This window comes from Antennarius striatus, chromosome 23 (assembly GCF_040054535.1).
Source record: "Antennarius striatus isolate MH-2024 chromosome 23, ASM4005453v1, whole genome shotgun sequence".
NCBI classification, from domain to species: Eukaryota; Metazoa; Chordata; class Actinopteri; order Lophiiformes; family Antennariidae; genus Antennarius; species Antennarius striatus.
The window spans coordinates 13,663,977-13,685,916 of record NC_090798.1 but is presented as its reverse complement, the minus strand read 5'-3'; the positions used below and the strand labels follow the sequence as shown (position 1 = coordinate 13,685,916).

At 51.6% G+C, this 21,940-nt stretch overlaps 2 protein-coding genes across 6 annotated transcripts in view; one reads left to right on the top strand and one right to left on the bottom strand.

Moving 5' to 3' along the window:
• afap1 (actin filament associated protein 1) overlaps positions 1-5,338 on the top strand; it is a 45,075-nt gene extending 39,737 nt beyond the window's left edge. For 3 of the 4 annotated variants that reach the window (XM_068307819.1, XM_068307818.1, XM_068307817.1), the window contains exons 13-17: positions 774-903; positions 1,716-1,880; positions 1,964-2,154; positions 2,226-2,387; positions 3,119-5,338. In XM_068307819.1, coding sequence (XP_068163920.1) covers positions 774-903; positions 1,716-1,880; positions 1,964-2,154; positions 2,226-2,387; positions 3,119-3,145 — 675 coding nt within the window. In that variant the 3' untranslated portion in view covers positions 3,146-5,338. The remainder of the gene's footprint in view (positions 1-773; positions 904-1,715; positions 1,881-1,963; positions 2,155-2,225; positions 2,388-3,118) is intronic. The other variant, XR_011034352.1, reaches the window with a different exon arrangement.
• A 2,450-nt stretch (positions 5,339-7,788) lies between these two features.
• Positions 7,789-21,604, bottom strand: fxr2 (FMR1 autosomal homolog 2). 2 transcript variants are annotated; one of them, XM_068307766.1, is made up of 17 exons: positions 21,206-21,604; positions 18,798-18,850; positions 17,404-17,497; positions 16,959-17,030; positions 15,825-15,973; positions 15,616-15,709; positions 14,704-14,820; positions 14,462-14,632; positions 13,776-13,854; positions 13,488-13,645; positions 13,136-13,222; positions 11,990-12,209; positions 11,225-11,404; positions 10,957-11,151; positions 10,779-10,886; positions 10,344-10,432; positions 7,789-9,894 (listed from the first exon to the last, which is right to left on the bottom strand). In XM_068307766.1, the coding sequence occupies exons 1-17, from the start codon at positions 21,254-21,256 to the stop codon at positions 9,784-9,786; spliced, it is 2,028 nt and encodes a 675-aa protein (XP_068163867.1). In that variant the 5' UTR covers positions 21,257-21,604; the 3' UTR covers positions 7,789-9,783. The 2 variants fall into 2 exon arrangements, with proteins under 2 accessions (XP_068163867.1, XP_068163868.1); XM_068307767.1 differs by having other exon boundaries at positions 13,536-13,645.
• Positions 21,605-21,940: the final 336 nt, after the last annotated feature.

Below are 21,940 nucleotides of genomic sequence, written 5' to 3'. Positions count from 1 at the left end.
TAGAATGGAGCTCGTCTGCTGCTTGGACCAATAGGAATAGAGGGACGTCTGAGATTGGAGGTTTGGACCAATAGGAATAGAGGGACGTCTGAGATTGGAGGTTTGGACCAATAGGAATAGAGGGACGTCTGAGATTGGAGGTTTGGACCAATAGGAACAGAGGGACATCTGATTGGATGATTGGACCAATAGGAACAGAGGGACATCTGATTGGATGATTGGACCAATAGGAACAGAGGGACATCTGATTGGATGATTGGACCAATAGGAACAGAGGGACATCTGATTGGATGATTGGACCAATAGGAACAGAGGGACATCTCAGATCTAAAGACTCTTTTACTTTCTAAAGTCAAACCCAAGGTTTTTTTTCTGGTGACAAACGGCTCAAGATAAAATAAAAGTCATTTCCTGCTCGTGTTTCTCAGCATTCTAACCCTGAACTAAACCCTCAACATTTTAAAGGGAATTATTTATTTTTTTGGTTCATTTTTCAACATGTTCCCCTGCAGTGACAAGAGGTAGAATGGAGCAAAAAACTGGAATTAAAAAAAAATGAACCTAAAAGTGAAGTTCATTATGATTAAATTATATCAAACACATCCTCATTCTCATACAGGACGATGACCTTTGACCTGCATTGATCCACCTGTGATTGGTTTTCAATAATCTTTGGGACATAACTCGTGTTTATAGAACATGTTATTACAGTGGAACACTTTAGGAAAAGTGATTTTTTTAAATGACGGTCTTCCTTGTCCTTCACCAATCAGCTGAAGGGAAAGAAAGGATTTACATCCAATGGGACGGCCTCAAAGCAGAAGGCGGAGCCGAAGAACCAGTCCAAGAAGAACGGGGGGGCTCTGAAGAACGGCACGGCGTCTCTGAAACGCAACAACTCTGGTGAGTGGTAGGAATGAACCTGACTGACGCTGTGGGGGTCGGCCTGAAGGGGGTGTGGACCAGTCTACTGCTGGAGGGACGGTCAGACTCCCTCCTGAGTCACTGACCGTCTGTGAGCGTAAACACTCACCGGGGGGGGGTCTCTGGGTTTTATTTCTCACTGTTTTTATCACAGAGTCCTCCGGGGGTCAAACCGGAGAAGGACTGTCATCATCATATTGACCTCTGGGGGGCGTTTCCAGTGAGCACTGCTGCTGTGACCAATCAGAAGCGTCTGCCCCCGCCTCACCGCTGCAGAACCCCCCCATCCCACAGCCATTCAGAGAATGCAGAAAATTACTGTTGGTTTAAGTGGGAGGGGGGGTAAATAACTCAGGAACCTGGTTCCTCAGAAGCAGAACCCACTCTGGGGTGTAGACCCACTGATGTGGGGGGGTGACCCTCTGTGGCGGCGCTGGTCTAATGGAGCTGCTTCAGACTGGGGGGTCAGTGGGTTTGGGGGGTTCACCAGGGCCTTGATAATCCAGACGATCGGCAGCACTGACACGGGGGGTCGGGGGGGTGTCTTGAGTTCAAATCAGGACGAGTCAGCGGGGGTAGGTAGTCAAACGTAGGCGGGTGGTAAGCAGGCTTTACCCCTAGGATGGGTGTCAGGTGAACCCCCCTGAGCATCACCTCTGATGTCATCACCTTCTGATTGGATGCCTGAAGCGGGGGTCGAAGCGGTCCGTGTCTCCAGGTGGTCCTCCTCGTGTCCTCGTGTCCTCGTGTCCTCCTGTCTCCAGACCCAACACGCTGGTCTTTGTGTTCAGACGCTGATCAGTGTAAGTACGGGAAGAACCGCGTGGAGGCCGACGCCCGGCGGCTGCAGGCCAAGGAGGAGGAGCTAACGAAGAAGAAGGAGGAGCTCAGGAACCACCTGACCCAGCTGAGGAAGGACCGGAGGGACCTGCGAGCGGCGGTGGAAGCTGCTGCCGGTAAGACGACAGGACTTCCTGTCCAGGGAGGATCACAGGAAGTTCTGCTCCACATGACAGATCCCCCCCCCCCCCCCCCCCAGGGAAACGTTCACACCTCCCGCTGTCAGAGCGCCTGAAGAAGCTGGAGGAGGACTGCAGGCAGAAGGAGGAGGAGCGGGTCACCCTGGAGCTGGAGCTGACCGAGGTCAAGGAGAGCCTGAGGAAGGCCCTGAGCGGGGGGGTCACGCTGGGCCTCACCATCGAACCCAAAGCCGGCGCGTCTGGGCTCCAGGTGGGACCTGTGGTGCTCCGATGCCCCCCCCCCCGGTGCTGTGCCCCCACTAACCCGTTCTCCTGTTTCAGTCTCCAGCGACGCTCCGGCGGAACGAGTCGTCCCCCTTCTCCAGCTGCGACACCAGCGACACCGAGTCCTGCCCCCTCCCCGTCAACAGCGCCTCGCTGCTGCGCCGGCAGGGGGTCCAGAAGCCCTCCACGGTCAGGGGTCACGTCCTCAGGAAGGCCAAGGTCAGAGGTCACAACACCAAAGGAATAGTACAGGAGTAACACGTTGTAAAGAACAAGATGCGGTCTCACTGATGTCGTATCCATCCGCCAACACGTGGTAAAGAACGAGATGCGGTCTCACTGATGTCGTATCCATCCACCAACACGTGGTAAAGAACAAGATGCGATCTCACTGGTGTCGTATCCATCCGCAAACACGTGGTAAAGAACGAGATGCGGTCTCACTGATGTCGTATCCGTCCGCCAACGCGTGGTAAAGAACGAGATGCGATCTCACCGATGCCGTATCCATCCGCAAACACATGTTAAGAACGAGATCCGTTCTCGCCGATGTCGTATCCATCTGCCAACACGTGGTAAAGAACGAGATGCGATCTCACCGATGTCGTATCCACCCGCCAACACGTGGTAAAGAACAAGATGCGATCTCACTGGTGTCGTATCCATCCGCAAACACGTGGTAAAGAACGAGATGCGGTCTCACTGATGTCGTATCCATCCGCCAACACGCGGTAAAGAACGAGATGCGATCTCACTGGTGTTGTATCCATCCGCCAACACGTGGTAAAGAACGAGATGCGGTCTCACTGATGTCGTATCCATCCGCCAACATGTGGTAAAGAACGAGATGCGGTCTCACTGATGTCGTATTGATCCACCAACAGGTGGTAAAGAACGAGATGCGGTCTCACTGACGTTGTTTCTAACTGTTTCCTGTGTTTGTGTTTCAGGAGTGGGAGCAGAAGAACGGCACATAAAGCCCCCCCCCATCATCCTGCTCTGTTCTCTCCTGAAGTTGTGTATATATTTATTTAAAGCTGTGGGGGGGTCGAGGACACGGCGTCACATGAACCACGGCTTTCAGACGCAGCGACTTTATTAACCCTTCCTACCCAGCATGCTGTCCCAGACGTGTTTCTGCTGAACTTGTCTTCTCGCTCCTCTCTGGTCGTTCTGATCTTTCCTGTTTGGGTCCAGAAGATTAAAGTTTGAGTATTTATTTGTAAATGTTTAAAGGAAATAGTAGCATCCCTTTATTTATGTTGATGTATTTAAGGTTGTTGTAGCGATGGTGGTGCTCCACGAGATCCACTCGTCTCCATCAGTCCATCTCATCCCAGAGCTTCAGTGGATGAAACACGTTTAAAGGAGCAGTTCACCCAATAAAGGACATCCAGACATCGTCCGCTCGCCTCCACGCCCCGTTGGGCTTCAGTAGAACATTTAAAACATTTGTTAAGCTTCTGTTTGTGGCGTTCTCCTAAAGAGCTGAAGGTTCAGTGGAATGAGATAAAGCTGAAGTTCGATAGATTTAAACTTTAAGATTGTGTGGATCACCCTGGTTTTAGTTGCTTTCTGCTGTGGTCTCAGTCGTCGTGACAACCAGGAGCTAAAAAAAATAGAAGCGGTTCATCTGCGTACAGGTGACACCTGGATATGTTCAGCTGAAGATGTGTTTATACCAAAGAGCTTCATGATGATGATGATGATGATGATGGTGACGACGCCGTGAACATCCACTGGACAACGTTCATGCAGATTGGAGCACAGCCCAGGCGAACAGAAGACACGTTAACTATCTGGTCATGGGGGGTTGAACATGTGACCGCGTCCATCAGAAGGGAAACTTCACCCACAAAGAACTGACTTTTATGCCGATGACAGTTTGTCTTGTTCTCCAGGTGTTACAGTAACATTCTCTTCACCTACGGGCGTCTTTACTTATTATCAGGAGAAAAGCTGAAGTAAAGTCAGAAAACGTCCCTGCAGGTGTTTCATATCAACCTACTGCCCCTGGACCATTGTGTCCCTCAGCCTGGTATCAGTGGGGGTCATCAGGCTGTAGTGGGGCTCCGGCCGGGGGTGGGCGGGTGCATAGAAGGCTGGGCGTGTCCGTTTAGGGCGTGGTCAGGTCCAGGGCGTGGTCGGGGCGTGGCGTGGTCGGGGCGTGGTCAGGTCCAGGGCGTGATCGGGGCGTGGTCAGGGCGTGGTCAGGTCGGGGCGTGGTCAGGTCAGGGCGTGGTCAGGTCGGGGCGTGGTCAGGTCGGGGCGTGGTCAGGCTCAGATTTGGCGCTCAGTGTTGGAAATCTCTGAAACCTCAACTGACGTGGCTGAAGTCAGTCCAGATCCTTTAATCACACCACTGGTTTACTGTGTGTGTGTGTGTGTGTGTGTGTGTGTGTGTGTGTGTGTGTGTGTGTGTGTGTGTGTGTGTGTGTGTGTGTGTGTGTGTGTGTGTGTGTGTGTGAATGCTCAAACATCTCCAAGGCACATTCCAAACCCATCAACAATACATTGACTGAAATAGAGGCTGTGTGCTGAACCCGCAGTGTTCTAGTAAATAACAGACGGAAAGTTTCATTTTCAAACTGCTTCACACACACACACACACACACATACTCAGACACACACACACATACTCAGACACACACACACACACACACATACTCAGACACACACACACACATACTCAGACACAAACACACACACACACATACTCAGACACACACACACACACATACTCAGACACACACACACACACACACACATACTCAGACACACACACACACATACTCACACACAAACACACACACACACACACACATACTCAGACACACACACACAAACACACACACACACACACTTCTGACGGTCACATTTTCTTGGTGCCTCTAACAGCTCTCTGTTCCCTTCATGCTCGCCTGCTGCCACACTGATGCATGCTGGGAATGCTAACAGAAGTAGCGTTAGCATATTGTTGCCAACTGCTCCTCAAACTTGTAAATATTTAGTGACACCCTCCTGATTTCAAACAGAAATGGGACGGTGTGGGGGGGTCACACTCTGTTTGTTTTCGCACCTTATTCCTGTTCTTCTGTTTTATTCTGACAGTCTCCGCCTCGGTGACAAACACGCTGTACATACCATAATAAACTCCTGACAACCTCTCAGCTGCTTATGATTTATTTTTCTGATTGATTATTTTCACGTCTGATTTACACAGGAGGTTTGTCTGAACATCTTTCAAACGATGGAAAATACACAAGTATTGATTTACGTCTCCTTCCAGATTATTGGACACGTCCTAAATATCTGAAATGTCTGGTGAGAAAATTCTCAGCAGAGACCTGAAGAAATGTGTTTTTACAATAGGACCCCGTTAATCTGACTTATGTCACGGTGTTCAACTGAGCATAGCTTTGGGTGCTTCTGATGTTTTAACATAATCTGGACCTCTAGAAATCAGTACACCAGTTCAGACACGTGTCCCGTTCTGTCCTCAGAAATGACCACCTGATCAGAACACTTTGAAAAAGGCGTAAATATTTTTCAAACTCAACTACATTTCACACAATTCCTGGGGATGAGCATCAAAATGACGTCCGTTATCTGTTAGACAACCCCAGTCTACGACTGAATGACAGACAACAGGTGTCTGTCTTACTTCCTTATATGAGGGCTAACATGAAGGTCACATGAGGGTCACATGCCCCCAGAGGGGGTGTCGGGTCAATCTGGATTATCAGAAACATCCACGATCACCTCTATGTCACAACTCTCCAGGCCTCCGACACTCAGACAGCGTGATCATTCACCAGGTTTAACAGACAATGAATGAGGGGTAGGGGTAGGGTAGGGTAGGGGTAGGGTAGGGTTAGGGGTTAAGGTAAGGTTAGGGGGTAGGGTAGTGTTAAGGTACGGTTACTGGTTAAGGTCAGGGTTGGTGTAGGGTTAAGGGTTAGGATAGGGTTAGGGGGTAGGGGTTGGGTTAGGGTAGGGTTACTGGTTAAGGTGGGGTAGGGGGTAGGGTTAGGATTAGGGCTAGGGTTAAGGTAGGGGTAGGGTTAGGATTAGGGCTAGGGTTAAGGTAGGGGTAGGGTTAGGATTAGGGCTAGGGTTAGGGTAGGGTTAGGATTAGGGTTAGGGTTAGGGTAGGGTTAGGTTAGGGATTAGGGTTAGGGTTAAAGTAGGGTTAGGGTTAAGGTAGGGGTAGGGTTAGGTTAGGGATTAGGGTTAAGGTAGGGGTAGGGTTAGGTTAGGGATTAGGGTTAGGGTTAAGGTAGGGGTAGGGTTAGGTTAGGGATTAGGGTAGGGTTAGATTAGGGTAGGGTTACTTCTGCAGAGGTTCGTTCATTGGAGTCAGATCTGACCAACAGGAAGTCCAACATTGGTGCTTCTGGGAGGTTCTTTTCTCCTCAGCCTTTCCTCCTACAGACAGCATGATGGTAGGTTTGGACCATCTACTGGAGCGTTTCTGTTCTGATCTGAACTTTTTAGACAGGGATTGATTATGTCTGAACAATATATATAGATTAATTATCAGTCAATCAATCAATCAATAAACCTTGATTTATATAGCACTTAATCACATCCACCAACACAGACCTAGACGTTCTGAGCAGATCAGTGGACTTTTCTGACCAGCCCCCCCCCCACTGGAGTCCACACAGTGGTGGTGGTGGTGGATGACTCTGCTAGGGGGGATGAGGCTGAGGAAGTGATGACGAATTGATAGGCTGACACTGAAGGCGTGTCTCTGTGTGATTGGACAGATGAGAGCAGCTGTTATCTGATTGGATGCCTCCCACAAGGACAGGAAGAACCTGAGCGTCATCATGTTAGAGGTGTGAATGAAGTCTGCAGCTCCACGTACCTGTTAAAAAAACTTAAATCTCCTGGAACATTAACTAAAAGAGAAGAGATTACGATGTGGCCGATATTCCAGCAGATAATCCAGACATGTGACAGTTTGAGATGTTGGATAATTATCAAGCTGTGGTTTTGGTTGATGGAACATAAATACTGAATTATTAACTGTTTTTTTGGTAGTTCAGTATTTAAATAGGAAAACTATATATATATATATATATATATATATATATATATATATATATATATATATATATATATATATAATGATTAAATCTAACTGCTGAGGTGAGTGACAGGAAAAAGACCAAAAGAACGATTTTTTATTAGGTGGGGCCCTCTAGCGGGGGAGGGTAGGAACTGACAGGAAGGAACCAACAAACCGGTAACAGTTAACTGATACAGTTCTAGTCATTCCTTCTGGGCGTTCCTGATGTTTGACCGGATCCATCCGACCCTCCACCCACTGCAGGTCTCCCCCGGACAGGAAGTGAAGCAGACTCCAGAGACCTTCATCCAGCGGCCTGAACAGGGTTTCCTAGTTGTTCCTCAGAACAGAATCCAAAAACCGTGATTGGTCCTTCTGGTTCAGAGGTCAATGGGGTGGAGTTTAGGGTTTAGGGCAGCTCGTGTGCGATTTGCTCATTTCAAATGACGATGAAACATCTTTTCCAACTATATAATCAATCCTTAAGCAGCAGCTTCACTCAGTTTGGCCTCGAATTACAAAAAAAAGCGTTCAGAAAAAATGTACCAAACAATGAAAAGTCCTTTATTGCCATCAGAACATGAGTGAGAAAACCAGAGACAAAATCTGAAAGAGCAAAGTTGACTGTACAACAGGCACACACACACACACACACACACACACACTCTGACAAGAGGTGAGGGGTACTGATACAGGAGGACATACAATACTCACACAATGAGGTATAAAGGTCCACACACACACACACACACACACACACACACACACACACACACACACACACACACACACCTGAACCGAGGTACAAATACTCCAGAGCTCGTTCACGGATCACAAACCGACACACGGGCGAGAAGAAACGCATGAGAGCAGCATCTGGTTCGTCTCAGTCCACACACACACCCACTCAGGTGTGTGGACACCTTTGGTCACGAGGACGCTTGTCTGTCATGCACAATTTAACACTTTGAGTGTGAAGGATCCCCTCCCCCGACGGGCAGCAGACGAGTGGAAATGTTCCTTTATTTTTACGTCAGTCTGACATTCAGTGTTCGTTAGCAGCGGCTGTGGTGAATGACGTGATGGTGAGTCGGGTTAACACGCCTCCTCCTCATGCACGGACAGGCAGCACCTACGAGTCGTTAACCAACGCATGCAGTTAGAAAAAGACTCACAAGACAGAGGGGTCAAAGGTCATCTCCAGAGAACAGGTTGATTCACTTCGTTTTTTTATTTCATGTTTTCTAAGATGTGGAAATAGCAACAAAAAAACTTGAGAACGGTAACCATGACAACAGTGAAACACGAGCAGAGAGTCCGTCTCCCGCTCCGTTTGAGACCCCGACAGGTACAGGACAGACCCCAGCCCCTGCTGCGCCACGGGGGCGACCACGACCATAACACACCTGGTGTGTGTGTGAGTGTGTGTGTGTGGCTCTCAGTTCATTTGAAGCTATCCAATCACAGCGCCGTCCCAGGGGGGGTGGTCGCCCTCGTGTGCACCGTCGTAGTGGTTTTATCGAGACACCGGCGCGGCGGGAAGCGAGCCCCACCTGCCCCGCCCCCTCCTGTGTCTCCGACGCGACAGGAAGTGGTGCGGTGCAGTTCCTGTCGTGGTCTAAATCTACAGTTCGAGTCCGCTCGCTGCAGCGCGTCCTGCTGGGGGCGCCGCCCCGGACCCCACGAGGGGCCGCCCTGCTGCGCCACTCCCCCAGGGCTGTGTTGCGCCGTTACCTCGCTCCTCCCAGTTTAGTTTTGCGGTTGCCTAATATCTCAGCTGTGCACACAAAAACAAACACACACGTGTTCACGCACCGACACGACCACTCCCATTTGGCACCGTTCTCCTCGCGCCGGCCGGCCACGCCCTCCTGCCACGCCCTCCTCCCTGTCTGTTCTCTCCTCGGAACCAAAACTCACGTTACAACAAGGAAACCTCGTCCTCTTTTCTTCCTCTCAGGAAACAAAAACAAACTTAATGGAAAAACTCAAGTTTTTAAATTTTTTTTTTCAAATTCAAGGCACAATATCTCTTAATTTCCCGATCCGTGTCCGTCTCCACTCCAGGTACACGAGCCAACTACCTGCCTCAGCGCCCGCCTCTCGCCTGAACTCTAACACTGAACAGAAGCGTCTGTTGGTGGAGAGCGACCGTCGAGTCCAAACCAGTGATCAACAATGAACAAAATCCTCTTAAGAAAAAAAACTAACACAAAATAAAGACAACCGTTTGAAAAAAAAAGAAAGTCTCGTCCTGTTTCTCACGTTTCAGTATTTTTAAAAATCAAGTCATATCCACCAGCTCTTTTTTGGCAAGCTAGTTGTTTTTTAAATAAGCACTAGGTACTGATAGATAGGGTAGCATACACCGTTAACGTGTGTTTAAGTAGATGCGTTGTCGTTTTTTTGTATGAATTCAGGTATTTTGTCAGGTACTTTTCACTCATCTGTTTAAGGTTTAAGTTAATGCAAGCAGGGACACAGTTTGCCATGGAGTCTTGCTCTAGACTTGGGTTCGCGAGGGGCGGGGCCGTGTCTCTACGAGACCCCGTTGACCAGGGTCAGGGTCTCGCTGGGGGAGGCCATGCCGTTGCTGGGGGAACGCTTGGAGGGCGTCCGCTCAGGCATCGGGGCGCTGGTTCCGTTTTCCTGCAGGGACGAGAGATGGGGGGGGGGGGGATTTAAAAAATGTTTTTAAGCTGACGTACAACCAAGAACGAGTTACCTCTCCTGACCTGTAGCTGGTTTTTATCTATGTGTTGATTTCATGTCCTGTAACTGCTTCTGGTCAGTCTTAGGGACTAGTACTCTAATATTTTAGTAGTAATGACATTTAAATGACCTTAAATGGTCATTATATATTGAAATTTAATAAATAACGACTTACAAACAATTCAACCAACTGCGTTCGTATGTTGAGGACTACCTGTATTTTATTGTTGTAATACATTAACTGTTAGAAACAGACTTATGTGTCTTCATGAACAGTTCACAGGTGATGTTAAATTGTGTTTCAACACAGAACCAGTGGCTTGGTGCTGGAATCCTAAAACGACCTGTGTCAGAGGTGACTCGGGGGTCGTGGTGTCTGCAGGTACCTTGGGCTCTGGGCCAGCGTGGTTCTCCTTCTGGGGCAGGTTCTGTCGGCTCTGGGACTCAGCACGGGAGATGTAGTCAGCAACGGTCACTGCAAGGGTTAAAGAGATCACATGACCCCATGGTGACAAACACACAAACACACAAACAAACTAACTACCAAACAAAAAGTACAAATATTTTCTGATGTTAAATATGTAAAAAACAGAAGAGAAGAGAAGAGAAGAGAAGAGAAGAGAAGAGAAGAGAAGAGAAGAGAAGAGAAGAGAAGAGAAGAGAAGAGAAGAGGTCTCTCCCACTGGTCTACTCTCCTTTAACCTCCATGTGAGGATCACCGTGTTCAAAATCAGCTGTGGTCACAGCGCCATCTGCTGGCATTCCTTGGACACCTACATCATCAACGTGAACGTCCTGAAACGTTCACTACGGCGGCTCACCGTTCTCTGCTGGCTGTCTGTCACGGCTGGTGGAACTGCCTTCTGGGCGGTTGCCACGGTTGCGGCGGCGACGGCTTCGGTTGCGGCGCTGAGGTCGGGCATCGTCATCTAACGGCGGTGGGAGAAAACATGAGTGTGTGTCGCTAACATCCTGGTACCGAAGGAGGCGGGTTCTCACCCAGCCCGTTCTCGGTGGGGCCAGCCTGGCCGTCCGACTCCACGGCGGCGTCCATCACACTGGGCTCCTGGTCGGTGCGGCGGCGACGGGAGCGTCTGCGCCGATCTCCTCCCAGGCCCTCGCTGAGGTCGGCGTCGGCCAGCTCCCCCTCCCCCTCCAGCAGGGAGTAGGGGTTACTGTCGGGGTCTCTCAGCACTGCACAGGAAGTGAGCGTCAGACGGGACGGCGCTCCAGCGCTAGCTCGCTGCTAATGTTAGCCTCTAGCTACCTGAGCTGATGGAGTTGGAAGGCTTGGCCCCCGGCCCTCCACGGCCCCGCCCCGAGTTGGTGCCCCGGCCCCTGCCCCCCCGTCGGGAGCCTCTCTCGTCTCCGCCTATGCCGCGGGGCCGCTGCTCTCGCTCGGTGGCGTCCTCTGACTCGGAGGCGTTGGACAGTTCAGAGTTTGTTCCTGGAATAAAGAGAAACATCAAAAATCACTTCATCCTGAAGAAACAAGAGAATCTGATCCGAAGGTCAGAGGTCGTCTGTAAACGTGTTCCGACTCAGGGGAACTCGTTCTTTACCACCTGTTGGTGGATGGATACCACATCAGTGAGACCGTATCTCGTTCTTTACCACGTGTTGGCGGATGGATACGACATCAGTGAGACCAGATCTCGTTCTTTACCGCGTGTTGGTGGATGGAGACATCAGTGAGACCAGATCTCGTTCTTTACCGCGTGTTGGTGGATGGAGACATCAGTGAGACCGTATCTCGTTCTCGTCGGTGGAGTACAGAGGTAGCTCGTGTGTTCTGGTGACTTGTGTGTTTCTTTCCATTCTTTATCATGTTTGTTAATTGTAATAATGACTACAGGTAACGTCGGCGTGTCGAACAAATACTCTAACATCCATTTTCGTAGACCTGGACTTATTTTCTGACCCTTTAAACTCTGATCACATCGGGTCTATTTGGTTCTCCTCCTCCTCCATCTCCAGCCCCCCCCCCATCTCCAGCCCCCCCCCGTCCGCCCCCCCCGTCGGTTCTTCTTACCGTATCCAGAGTACTGGCTGTTGGAGGCTCTGCGCCCCCGCCCGCGGCCCCCGTAGGTGCGAGAGGTGTGGAGGGAGTTGTTGCTGTCGTCGGTCATGTAGCCCTTCTCCCGGTCGCCGACGGGGCCCCCGGTTCGGCTGGGGGGCGCACGGTACCCGACCCCGATCTGACGGAGTTGCTCATCAATCTGGAGACGCTCGAGGCGCAGCTGCTCCACTTCCTGTAGGGGGGGGGGGGGTTCACCGTTAAACGATCACGAACACAAAGGACATCCCATCATTCCCGACCCCCGCCTGAATGAAACAAAACTGGAGTTTAAGGAACACATCAAGACTCCAGTCAGTCCTCAACGCGCCGTGGGCACACAGGCCTGGGCTGCTGGGTCCTCTCCACCACTAGGTGGCAGGAGTGAGCCACTGCTGGTGTTACACCCCCCCAACAAACAAGGAGCACGGCCCCTCCCTCAGTACACCCCCACCTAGTGAATCCATTCTGAAGCAGGGGTGAAGGTGAGCTGATGAAGTGAGACTTGTGTTGTGGACGCTAACCCCCCCTCGCTTTTTTAATCTCGCTGGACAAACACAGGATTCACTTTTCTCAGCTCGGTGAGGGAGGGGGTCGACTGGCAGTTCGGTGAGGGAGGGGGTCGACTGGCAGTTCGGTGAGGGAGGGGGTCGACTGGTAGCTCGGTGAGGGAGGGGGTCGACTGGTAGCTTGGTGAGGGAGGGGGTCGACTGGTAGCAGTGCAACGGCAGCGTTTTCCATGCCAGTTCGGAGCTGGTTGTCTTTTTGGGGGGGGTCTTGGTTCGGGGTGACAGCTGCCTCCACCAAACGACAGCTGAACCTGAAGGGAGGCGGCGGAGGGGGGTGGGGGGTTATTTTTGGAAGCCAAGGGTCCAGATAGCTGGTAATATAAACTCTGGCGTCCCCTTCGCCCCCCTCCCTCAGGGAGCAGCTATTAATAAAAGCACATGAGGTAAGGGCAAAAAGAGGGGGTCTCAGCAGCTTTCTGACCCTCCTGCCCCCCACCCCTCACCCAGAAGGCACCTGTTCTTCTAGGAAACGTGTTTCCTCCATTAAATGTCCAGATACTGTGAGCAGAGACACGTTGGGGGTACGGGGGTACGGGGGTACGGGGGGGCCCACCTGGAGGTAGGACACGTGGTACTCCAGCAGAGCCTGGGCGTTGCTGATGTTCTCCTTGGTGCCCACGAACACAAACGGGACCATACCCTGAAACGACACCCAGAGGAAGACAGAACACGATCAGGGGGGGGGCACAGGAAAGAGACAACCAGGACAACGCTGTGGGGGGGTTAGTGAGCGTTTGTGTGATGATGCTGATCTAAAAGAACGATGGATAAATCACACGACAGACGATGGACCGGGGGGAGGATGAGGAATGGAACAGCACATCTACACTCCTGCTAGTAGCTTTTTGAAGTGGGGGTGTGGGGGTGTTAATGGGGCACGGAGACGGGCTGGAGGGTCCATTCACCTCTTTGCTGCCGGCCGTGTCGTCCCTGCCTGCCCCCTGCCTGCCTACCTCCTCCCGGGGAAGCTTTTTGTCGTTGTCTCCTTCGATCCTGACGCGGACCACGCCCGACTTGTCCACGATCTCCTGGATCACTTTGCCGCTCTTGCCGATGACTTTGCCTGAATGAGGCAGAGAGGAAACGGGGGGGGGGGTGAGAGGGCGTAGCGGGGGGAGAAACGCTGCGGCGATGAAATGAGACGCTGTCGCTGACAGAAGGAACCCCCTCTGGAACGCCGTGGGGCCACTCACCTACAAGGTTCCTGGGTACCTGAAAGTAGTCCTCCTTGAACTCCAGATACTCTCGAGCCTGTTTGACCGCCTCCGGGGTCTGTGACACACACGTTACACACACGTTACACACACGTTACACACACGTTACACACACGTGACACACACGTGACACACACGTTACACACACGTTACACACACGTTACACACACGTTACACACACGTTAAACACGTTACACACACGTTACACCTCAGAACACGACTGACAGGACTGACAAAACGCTGATATTTTCTATTTTCTGGACGATGTTTTCCTCTAAATGTGAAAATCCGGAGCTTAAATTTGAGGCTCGGAGGACTTCTGTTAAACTGGACACACGAGTCCAACCTGCTCCGTGACGGAACTCTGAGTCAAGCCACATTCTTCACATTTAAAATAACTATAATCAGTTTTACCTTCCTCCAGGCTCGGAAGAAAAACTCCAAAAGCCAGTTATGATGAACTCATTTTTATCGACCAATAGACACGCAGACTTTAGCTGAGTGTAACCAATCATCTCCAGGTTCTACTGAATTCAGCGTCTCCGTCTGGTTCCCCCACGGTTGTTAACACAATTCAGTCACGCCAGATTAACTGTGTGTGAACGTTTACCGGGGCTGCATTCACCACACCAGACACACACACACACACACACACACACACACACCTCTCCGTAGATCCTGAACGTGCAGCTCTCCTCCTCCAGCTCGATGGCGGTGACGCCGGGCACCTTCCTGGCCTGCTGGATGTTGGCCCCGTGGGAGCCGATGGCGAGGCCCATCAGGTCCTCCCTGACCTTCACCTCCTCCTGGTACGCCGATGCTAACTGCTTACTCGTCTGGGGGGGGGGGGCACGCACTTGTGGTTAACATGTACATGTCAACGTGGATGGGATGGAACGCGCCTCACCTCCAGATGTTTGGTGGCTTCTTCGTTGCGGGACATTAACATGAGTTTGGTTCTGATGCTGCGGAAATGCATGTCGCTCAGAAGGGTGGCGCGCTTCACTGTGGTTTCATTTGTAGACTGTAAAGACAACCAGGGAGGAAGTCAATCACCAACGGGGCGTTAGGGACGTGGAGTCAGGACGCGTTGTCTGTGTCAGCTGGGTAAAGGGGCGTGGCACGTAAGGGGGCGTGGCTGCACTTCACTTAAAGTGTCCAGGTCTTCATATTCCTGCTGTAACTTGAGTGATACTTGAAGACCCACTGAGTTCTGTGATGATGTAAGCACCTGAACCACCAATAGGAAGAGTTGACTCTCTTCTTTCACGAGGATAAAGAACTTTGTTCCTACTTTTTTCCGTTTTAATTATCGGTAGTGAAACGGGCTGGTTTCACCGTAAACACCAGTTCTTAACAAAGAAAAAGGTTTCTAGTGAAGGGCTGAGTCAGAACAGTGAACCTCACGCCAACATTTATCTTTAGTGAGGTCTCAAACATCACCCTAGAAGACAACGAAAGCAGCTCTGTGAAAGAATGAAGTCGTAAGATAACAACATACTTGATTTAATATTATACATAACAAATATTATATAACTAATATTTATCCATGTTCAAATTCTAAATCTCATAAAAACTTGTTTTTGACATTTGATGGTGATGTTTGTTCAATGTGCTGCTTCCACCGTGACACTGCTCTGCTCACACCTGAGGGTTTAACCAATCAGGTGTTGTGGGCGGGACTTTGAGTTAGATAACAGACCAGCGACGTGAATGTTTAGTGAAGGCTCATAACATTAAACTAAAGAATGACTTAAAGACACCTCTGCAGGGACTACATTTCACCCCCCAGACCCCCCCACCCCTGATGAGTACTGACCAGCACTATGAGCTCGTGTTTGGGGGCGCTGTAGAAGATGCAGTTGGCTCCGATCGCTTTCCTGAAGTCTTTGTGAATGTTGTCGTTTGCACATCTGTCAGAGAGAGACCCACAGGTGAGTCAGCGTCAGCGGCTCGCCAGAACCTCGCTGAGGAACCGAACACGCGTGACGGACCCCCGTCAGACACGTGTGCCTACGGGACACTCACATCTCCCTCAGGTCCTCCGGGACGGGGATGGGGACCTTGTGGAAGGAGTTTCGGGATGAGGGGCTGTTGGGGTTGAGGGGCCTGATGCGCTCCGACGTGACGATCTCGTTGTACGTGGCGTCGCACGCCGCGTATTCGATCACGTAGAACTGAAACCAGGAGGAGGATGTATTTTATTCATCCAGACGGACAGCGAGGATAAAGAATGATGAGACACAGATGAGGGGGTAAACCCACTGACGTCCTCTCTACCAGCTGCTCTGTTTCCATTGGTTGGTTCCTCACCTGCAGCTACACTACACTCTTTCTGTGCGATGCACCACAATGAGATGGGGGGGTCGCACAAACGTAGAGGAGCAAGTGGAACTAGAAGAAAGTGAGGCGGCTAGAGGAGCGCTGAGGACATCAGGACAGATTTAACGTGTGAGTCAACGCCAGACATTCCTCCCAGCTCTTATCACGCCGCTCCAAATAACATCACCGCGCCGGCAGCGGCGCCACAAAGACGCCGCTCCACCTGCAGACGGGTCGGGTCGCCGCTGACAACCAAAAGAAGTCGGGTCACTGGAATAAAAACCCGCTGTGGTTCGGTTTGGATGGTGTGAACGCAGGAAACAGAAACAAAACTGACAGATGGTGAAGACTACTGGTAAAAAAATCCCAGAATGCTTTGGGACCAGAGACGACTAAAATGAGAGATGGTTGACATTCCACTACAAGAAGAGCCAGAATATTAAAAATCTTCATCAGAAGAAAAAGGTAAGAATTCATGGAAATATGACTGATGTACAGGGACATGAACATGGAGGCAGAAAATCCTTCTTTACATGTTTTACCTGTGAAACCAGGAAAATAAATCTTCACCTCAAAACTCTTTTCAAAAACAGGTGGAGTTAAACGGAGGAACAGGGATCGGACCGACGACTCCTTGAGGGGCAGACAAAGCTAACCACGTCAGCTCTGAGCAACAACTAATTCTTTACACCAGTGTGTGAGTTTATAATGAAAGCAGACGTGTAGCGTTGGTCACATCTGGAGCCTCCAGCTCCAGAGGTGAAAGGTCATGCTCTCTGTTATCAAACGGTCACGTCTGATTCTCGTTTTAAAGGTATGGGTTGCTAGGTAACCACTTACTTCTCCCTTCATCATTCGGACCCGGGCGAGCCACCAGCCACACGGCTCCTGTTCGTTGGCCCTGGAGTAAACCTGGGACAGACGCAGAGGGGATGAGTCCATTAACACCATCAAGCGTTCATTCATTCATTGATGATACGGTGAAAACTTCACGCTGCTGTGATTCTAAAGTCACTTCACACTGGATGTGAGTCCGTGTCTGAACACAAGTGACAGACGTGGACAGACACGGGTTCACGTGTGATCACCCTCAAACAGACGGGACCCCGTGTGTGATGTGGAGAAGAGGCTGAACAAGTGAATGAGATGTACTGAAACACGGAGATTAGTTCATGACTGATGCTGACTCAGACATTTAAACCACTTGAGAGCCCCGTGGACGATGGTGTCAGCCAATCACAACACGACCCTGTAAACACATGACACACGACGCTCCGGGCCTCACCTCCACCTCCTCTCCTTCACCGATATCCTTGTGGTAGTCGGCCGGAGGGGGCAACCGCACGTCGCTGAAGGGTAACTGTCTCTCTGGCTGCCAGCTACGACACACACACACACACACACACACACACACAAGTCAGATCGTAGACAAGTGAACGACGTCACGCCACTAGAGCTCAGGTGAACCGGTGTCACACCGGATCGACACAGGATGTGTGTGAAGGACCCAAACTGTCTTTAAACAGTTTCAGCTGCATCAACGACGATAAAGTTTGATGAGGGAGGATTTGACCACAGCATGAAGTTCCTATGAAGGAGGACTGACTGAGTACACGTGACACTCAGTTACACGCAGAAAAAACATGTCAAACACATGACTGCTGGTTCAGCCATTCTGAGACACTTCTGTCTTCACAGCTCCAAAAGGACTTTGTTTATGGCCATCTCCTACGCCTCCTACGCCTCCTACGTCTCCTATGCCTCCTACACCTCCTACGTCTCCTACGCCTCCTACGCCTCCTACACCTCCTACGCCTCCTACACCTCCTACATCTCCTACACGTCCTACACGTCCTACACGTCCTACACCTCCTACACCTCCTACACCTTCAGAGCGCTCCAGGAGGGTAAAAGGAGAAGGGGCAGAAGCCAGAACAATCCCAAAACGACACAGGCCACCACGCTGAAGCCCCCCCCCCCCCCTGCATAACTTGGCTAACTATTTTTAGGGACACCCTCTACATTCCGAACCGGCGAGATAAAGCAGGCCTGGGGGGGGGGGCTGAAAGGGACAGTAGGGGTGAGGAGTAGAGGAAAGCATGCCATGAGGACAGCAGGGTGGGGTAACAGACACACGGGGGCAGCTGTTGCGGGCAGAGGACCGTTGGACGTCTGGCTGAAGCGCCGGCGTGTAGAGGTGGTCTGGAGTCAGTGACCCCCGTTCAAACCAGAGGAACGCCGGCGTGTAGAGGTGGTCTGGAGTCAGTGACCCCCGTTCAAACCAGAGGAACGCCGCCGTGTAGAGGTGGTCTGGAGTCAGTGACCACCGTTCAAACCAGAGGAACGCCGGCGTGTAGAGGTGGTCTGGAGTCAGTGACCCCCGTTCAAACCAGAGGAACGCCGGCGTGTAGAGGTGGTCTGGAGTCAGTGACCACCGTTCAAACCAGAGGAACGCCGGCGTGTAGAGGTGGTCTGGAGTCAGTGACCCCCGTTCAAACCAGAGGAACGCCGCCGTGTAGAGGTGGTCTGGAGTCAGTGACCACCGTTCAAACCAGAGGAACGCCGCCGTGTAGAGGTGGTCTGGAGTCAGTGACCCCCGTTCAAACCAGAGGAACGCCGGCGTGTAGAGGTGGTCTGGAGTCAGTGACCCCCGTTCAAACCAGAGGAAGGGAGACTTACTTGTTCTCAAACACGATGGTGAGGGAGTCTTCATGCACATCCTTGATGGTGCCCTGGAAGAGAAGCAGAGACCACTTTAACTTATGAATGAATGAATTCAGACGGACAGGACGGGGGCGGGGCTGTGAGACGCCTCGCGTAAAGAGCTGGTCGCTCAGCTGGTCGCTCAGCTGTTCACAACACGGGGGGGGGCATCGAGGGCCTTCAGGAAGACGACACATCATGTCACCCACACATCTGTCTGAGCTGGACGGGATGACGGGGGGGGGGGGACTCCTGAAGTCTTCCCCTCCTTGGCACACAGGCTTTACAAGGGTCACACCAGGAGAATCCTGGGGGTGTGGGGGGGGTCTAGCCCATCAGAATGGGAGCTCCCAGAGGGAGATCATCCCACCATGACCATCAACCTGCGACTCCCCCGCTAACGCAGGTGGGTGTGGCACGTGTCAGCGTGTGACACGCCCGTATATGGGACATAGAGGTGTGGGGGTGTCGATAGCGGGGGCTAGGAGGTGCTAGCCTTGTATTAGTATGTTTACATCCGTGAAGTCGTCCACGGTGATGACCGCTCCAGACACACACACACACACACACACACACACACACACACACACACACACACACACACACACACACTCTAGCTAAAGTCTGGAGGAGACACCAGCAGCGACACCAGGATGGACGGGAGGAGCACCTCCACACGCCCAATCAGGAGCCAGCGGCGTCCACGTTACGTCAGACGGAGAAGTGCTACCAGGTCAAAGGGGAGACGACCCCCCCGTCTAGAATGACACGCTAATGAAAGACGGGGGCAGAGGAGCCGCGGGCTGAAACGACGCCGCTTCAGCCGCCGTTCAGGTCCACATGGTGGTTGTCTAACACGAGGGTGTCGTCTGGACCGCTGATGGTCAAACACTGATCGACTGGGAAAACCTGAGCAACAAACATGAACAAGAAAACAAAATGTTTGAATTCCAGTTTTTATTAGCTCTGATTAGCACTTGCTGCAGCGAAGGGTGCAGACTATAAACAGGACGAAGTGGTATTTTAATGGCAGGTGCTCTCCTGCTGTCAGATCCATATAAATGATCCTGATTCACAGTCCAAAGCCAAAAAACACTTAAACTGACAAGTAGAATGAAAAGCAGACAAAAAGCAAAATGGTTTTATCCCGCCTGTCAATCACGATTCCATAACGCTTTGTTCCCCGACTCTCTCTCCAATCGAAACAACAGATTTCCTGGAAAATGACATTTAGAAGTTCAATGTCCCTCCATCGGTAAAACGCGAGCTGTGAGGTGACGGACGCCCCAGACGAGTGGAAAGCGTTCTGTCACGTCAGAGCCAAACTGTCATCCTGTAAAACGGAACGACAGGTGAAGCGGCGAAGGAGAGTAAATATAGGCTGGTTGCTAAACCACCATGTGTCCGTTTGACCAGCTCAACACCCCAAGGCAGAACAGAGGGGGGGGGACACAGAGAAATAAATGTGTCTAAACTGAGAGCAATAAAAATAAGAGATGTCATCTACTACTAGGATGAAAAAGAACAGATGGAAAAGTTAAGGTTACCCTATGTTGGAACAAATTTACTAAATCCACTAATTAATAAGTAATAACAAAGTTATTATGCATAACAGTATACACCGCCCCAGGCACCACTAGCATTCCATTATAGTTGGATTTCACAGCCTGATGCTGTTTTTACTTGCAATATTTGTAAGAAAAACCTCCACAGATCCTCTTTCTAGTTAGTTTGACCTCAACCCATTCTACCCATCACTCCATCCTACGTAATAACGTGTTTATTAGCTTCACTGGTTATAAAGGGTTATAAAGGGTTATAAAGGGTCACGATCCTCCGTGTCGCGAACATGTGAGAGCCCTGGAACTGAAGTAGACTTCCAAATACAGCTTCACCTGACGGATTAGACTAGAACTTGAGGTCAGGTAATATTAAAGCCCTATTTTGCTGAAGCGAAACAGAAAGCGGCTCCTGGCTCTTCCTGGTCGGGGGTTCGAACCCCGGAGGCTCGGTGCCGCAGCCCGGACGTGTTGGGGTCTGATCGGAGCAGCAGAGACAGCTGCTGGAGGAAACCACCTCGTTGGAAGAGACGCTTTTAGGAGCAACTCAGACGTTAAAACCCGACTCATGACGGACCGGGTCCGCCGGCGTTACGTCACGGACTTCCGCTGGTAATCACCGTTTACCGTCCGACCAGAACGCGGTCCTGGGGGGGACGCAGCTGCAGCTAGCCGGAGCTGGCTCCATGGAGGGCTGCCCGTCAGCCACAACCGGAGCCCAGCCAGCGTGACCCCAGACCCGGTCCTGCTTCGGAACCAAACCCAACATCTCCCCGACACACATCTGAACTGTGACGGCTGTAGGTGCGACGGAGTCCCGGTTACCTTGTAGAAGGCCCCGTTGGAGCCGCGCACCTCCACGGCCAGCCCGTCCATGCTCGTCGGCAGCTCCCCACGGCTGAGCTTGTCTGTCGCCGGTACGAGTCCCTGCGGCCCCTCCAGCGTTACCACCCCCAGCTTCGCCGGCCCTTCGCCGCCCTCCGGCTGCTTGAGGATTTCCAGTGTTCCGGTGGAGGGAGAGGGGCAGAGGAAAGGGGGCCGGGGGGAGATGGGTGTGATGGAGTCGGCTAAAGCAACGCAAACGCAGCCGCGGCTCAATAAAACCTCCGCGGTCAGAGTCGGTCCGAAGGCGGGCTGCGGGGCTCGGAGGCTGGAAGGCACGGCCACGGGCTGTGGCCGAGTGTGGCCGTGCGGGGAGGGGGAACAGGCTGGTGATGCTCCGGCTGGAGGATGCTAGCTGCTGGGACTAGCTGGGAGGCTAGCTATCAGCTTTCGGGATGCTAGCTGTTAGCACCTGATAGCCTGGCTGCGTTTGTTGGCTGTGCGTGTGGCGTAGTCGTCGCGCTGGATAATTTCCCCCGAAGTCGTCACCAGGGGAGGGTTCTTCAGGACGTGGGACAGTTTTCAGCGGTGTTCCTGTTCCAAAAAGTGTCTGGAGGTACACTACCGCCCGGCGACTCCTCACTCCGGCTACCCGTCCCCACACACGCCGAGTGAATCAGAGAGGGGCTGAATGACCTCCAACACCCCGCCCCTTCACAACCAAGACCCGCCTTCTGC

What these genes read in the sequence shown, in the direction of transcription:
- fxr2 (XM_068307766.1), bottom strand. Translation starts at nt 21,256, where the DNA reads ATGGACGGGCTGGCCGTGGAGGTGCGCGGCTCCAACGGGGCCTTCTAC. An exon ending in GGTACCCAGGAACCTTGTAG is followed by an intron (nt 13,646 to 13,775) that starts GTGAGTGGCCCC and finishes TGCCTCATTCAG; the next exon opens with GCAAAGTCATCGGCAAGAGC. An exon ending in CAGCCAGTACTCTGGATACG is followed by an intron (nt 11,405 to 11,989) that starts GTAAGAAGAACC and finishes TCTTTATTCCAG; the next exon opens with GAACAAACTCTGAACTGTCC.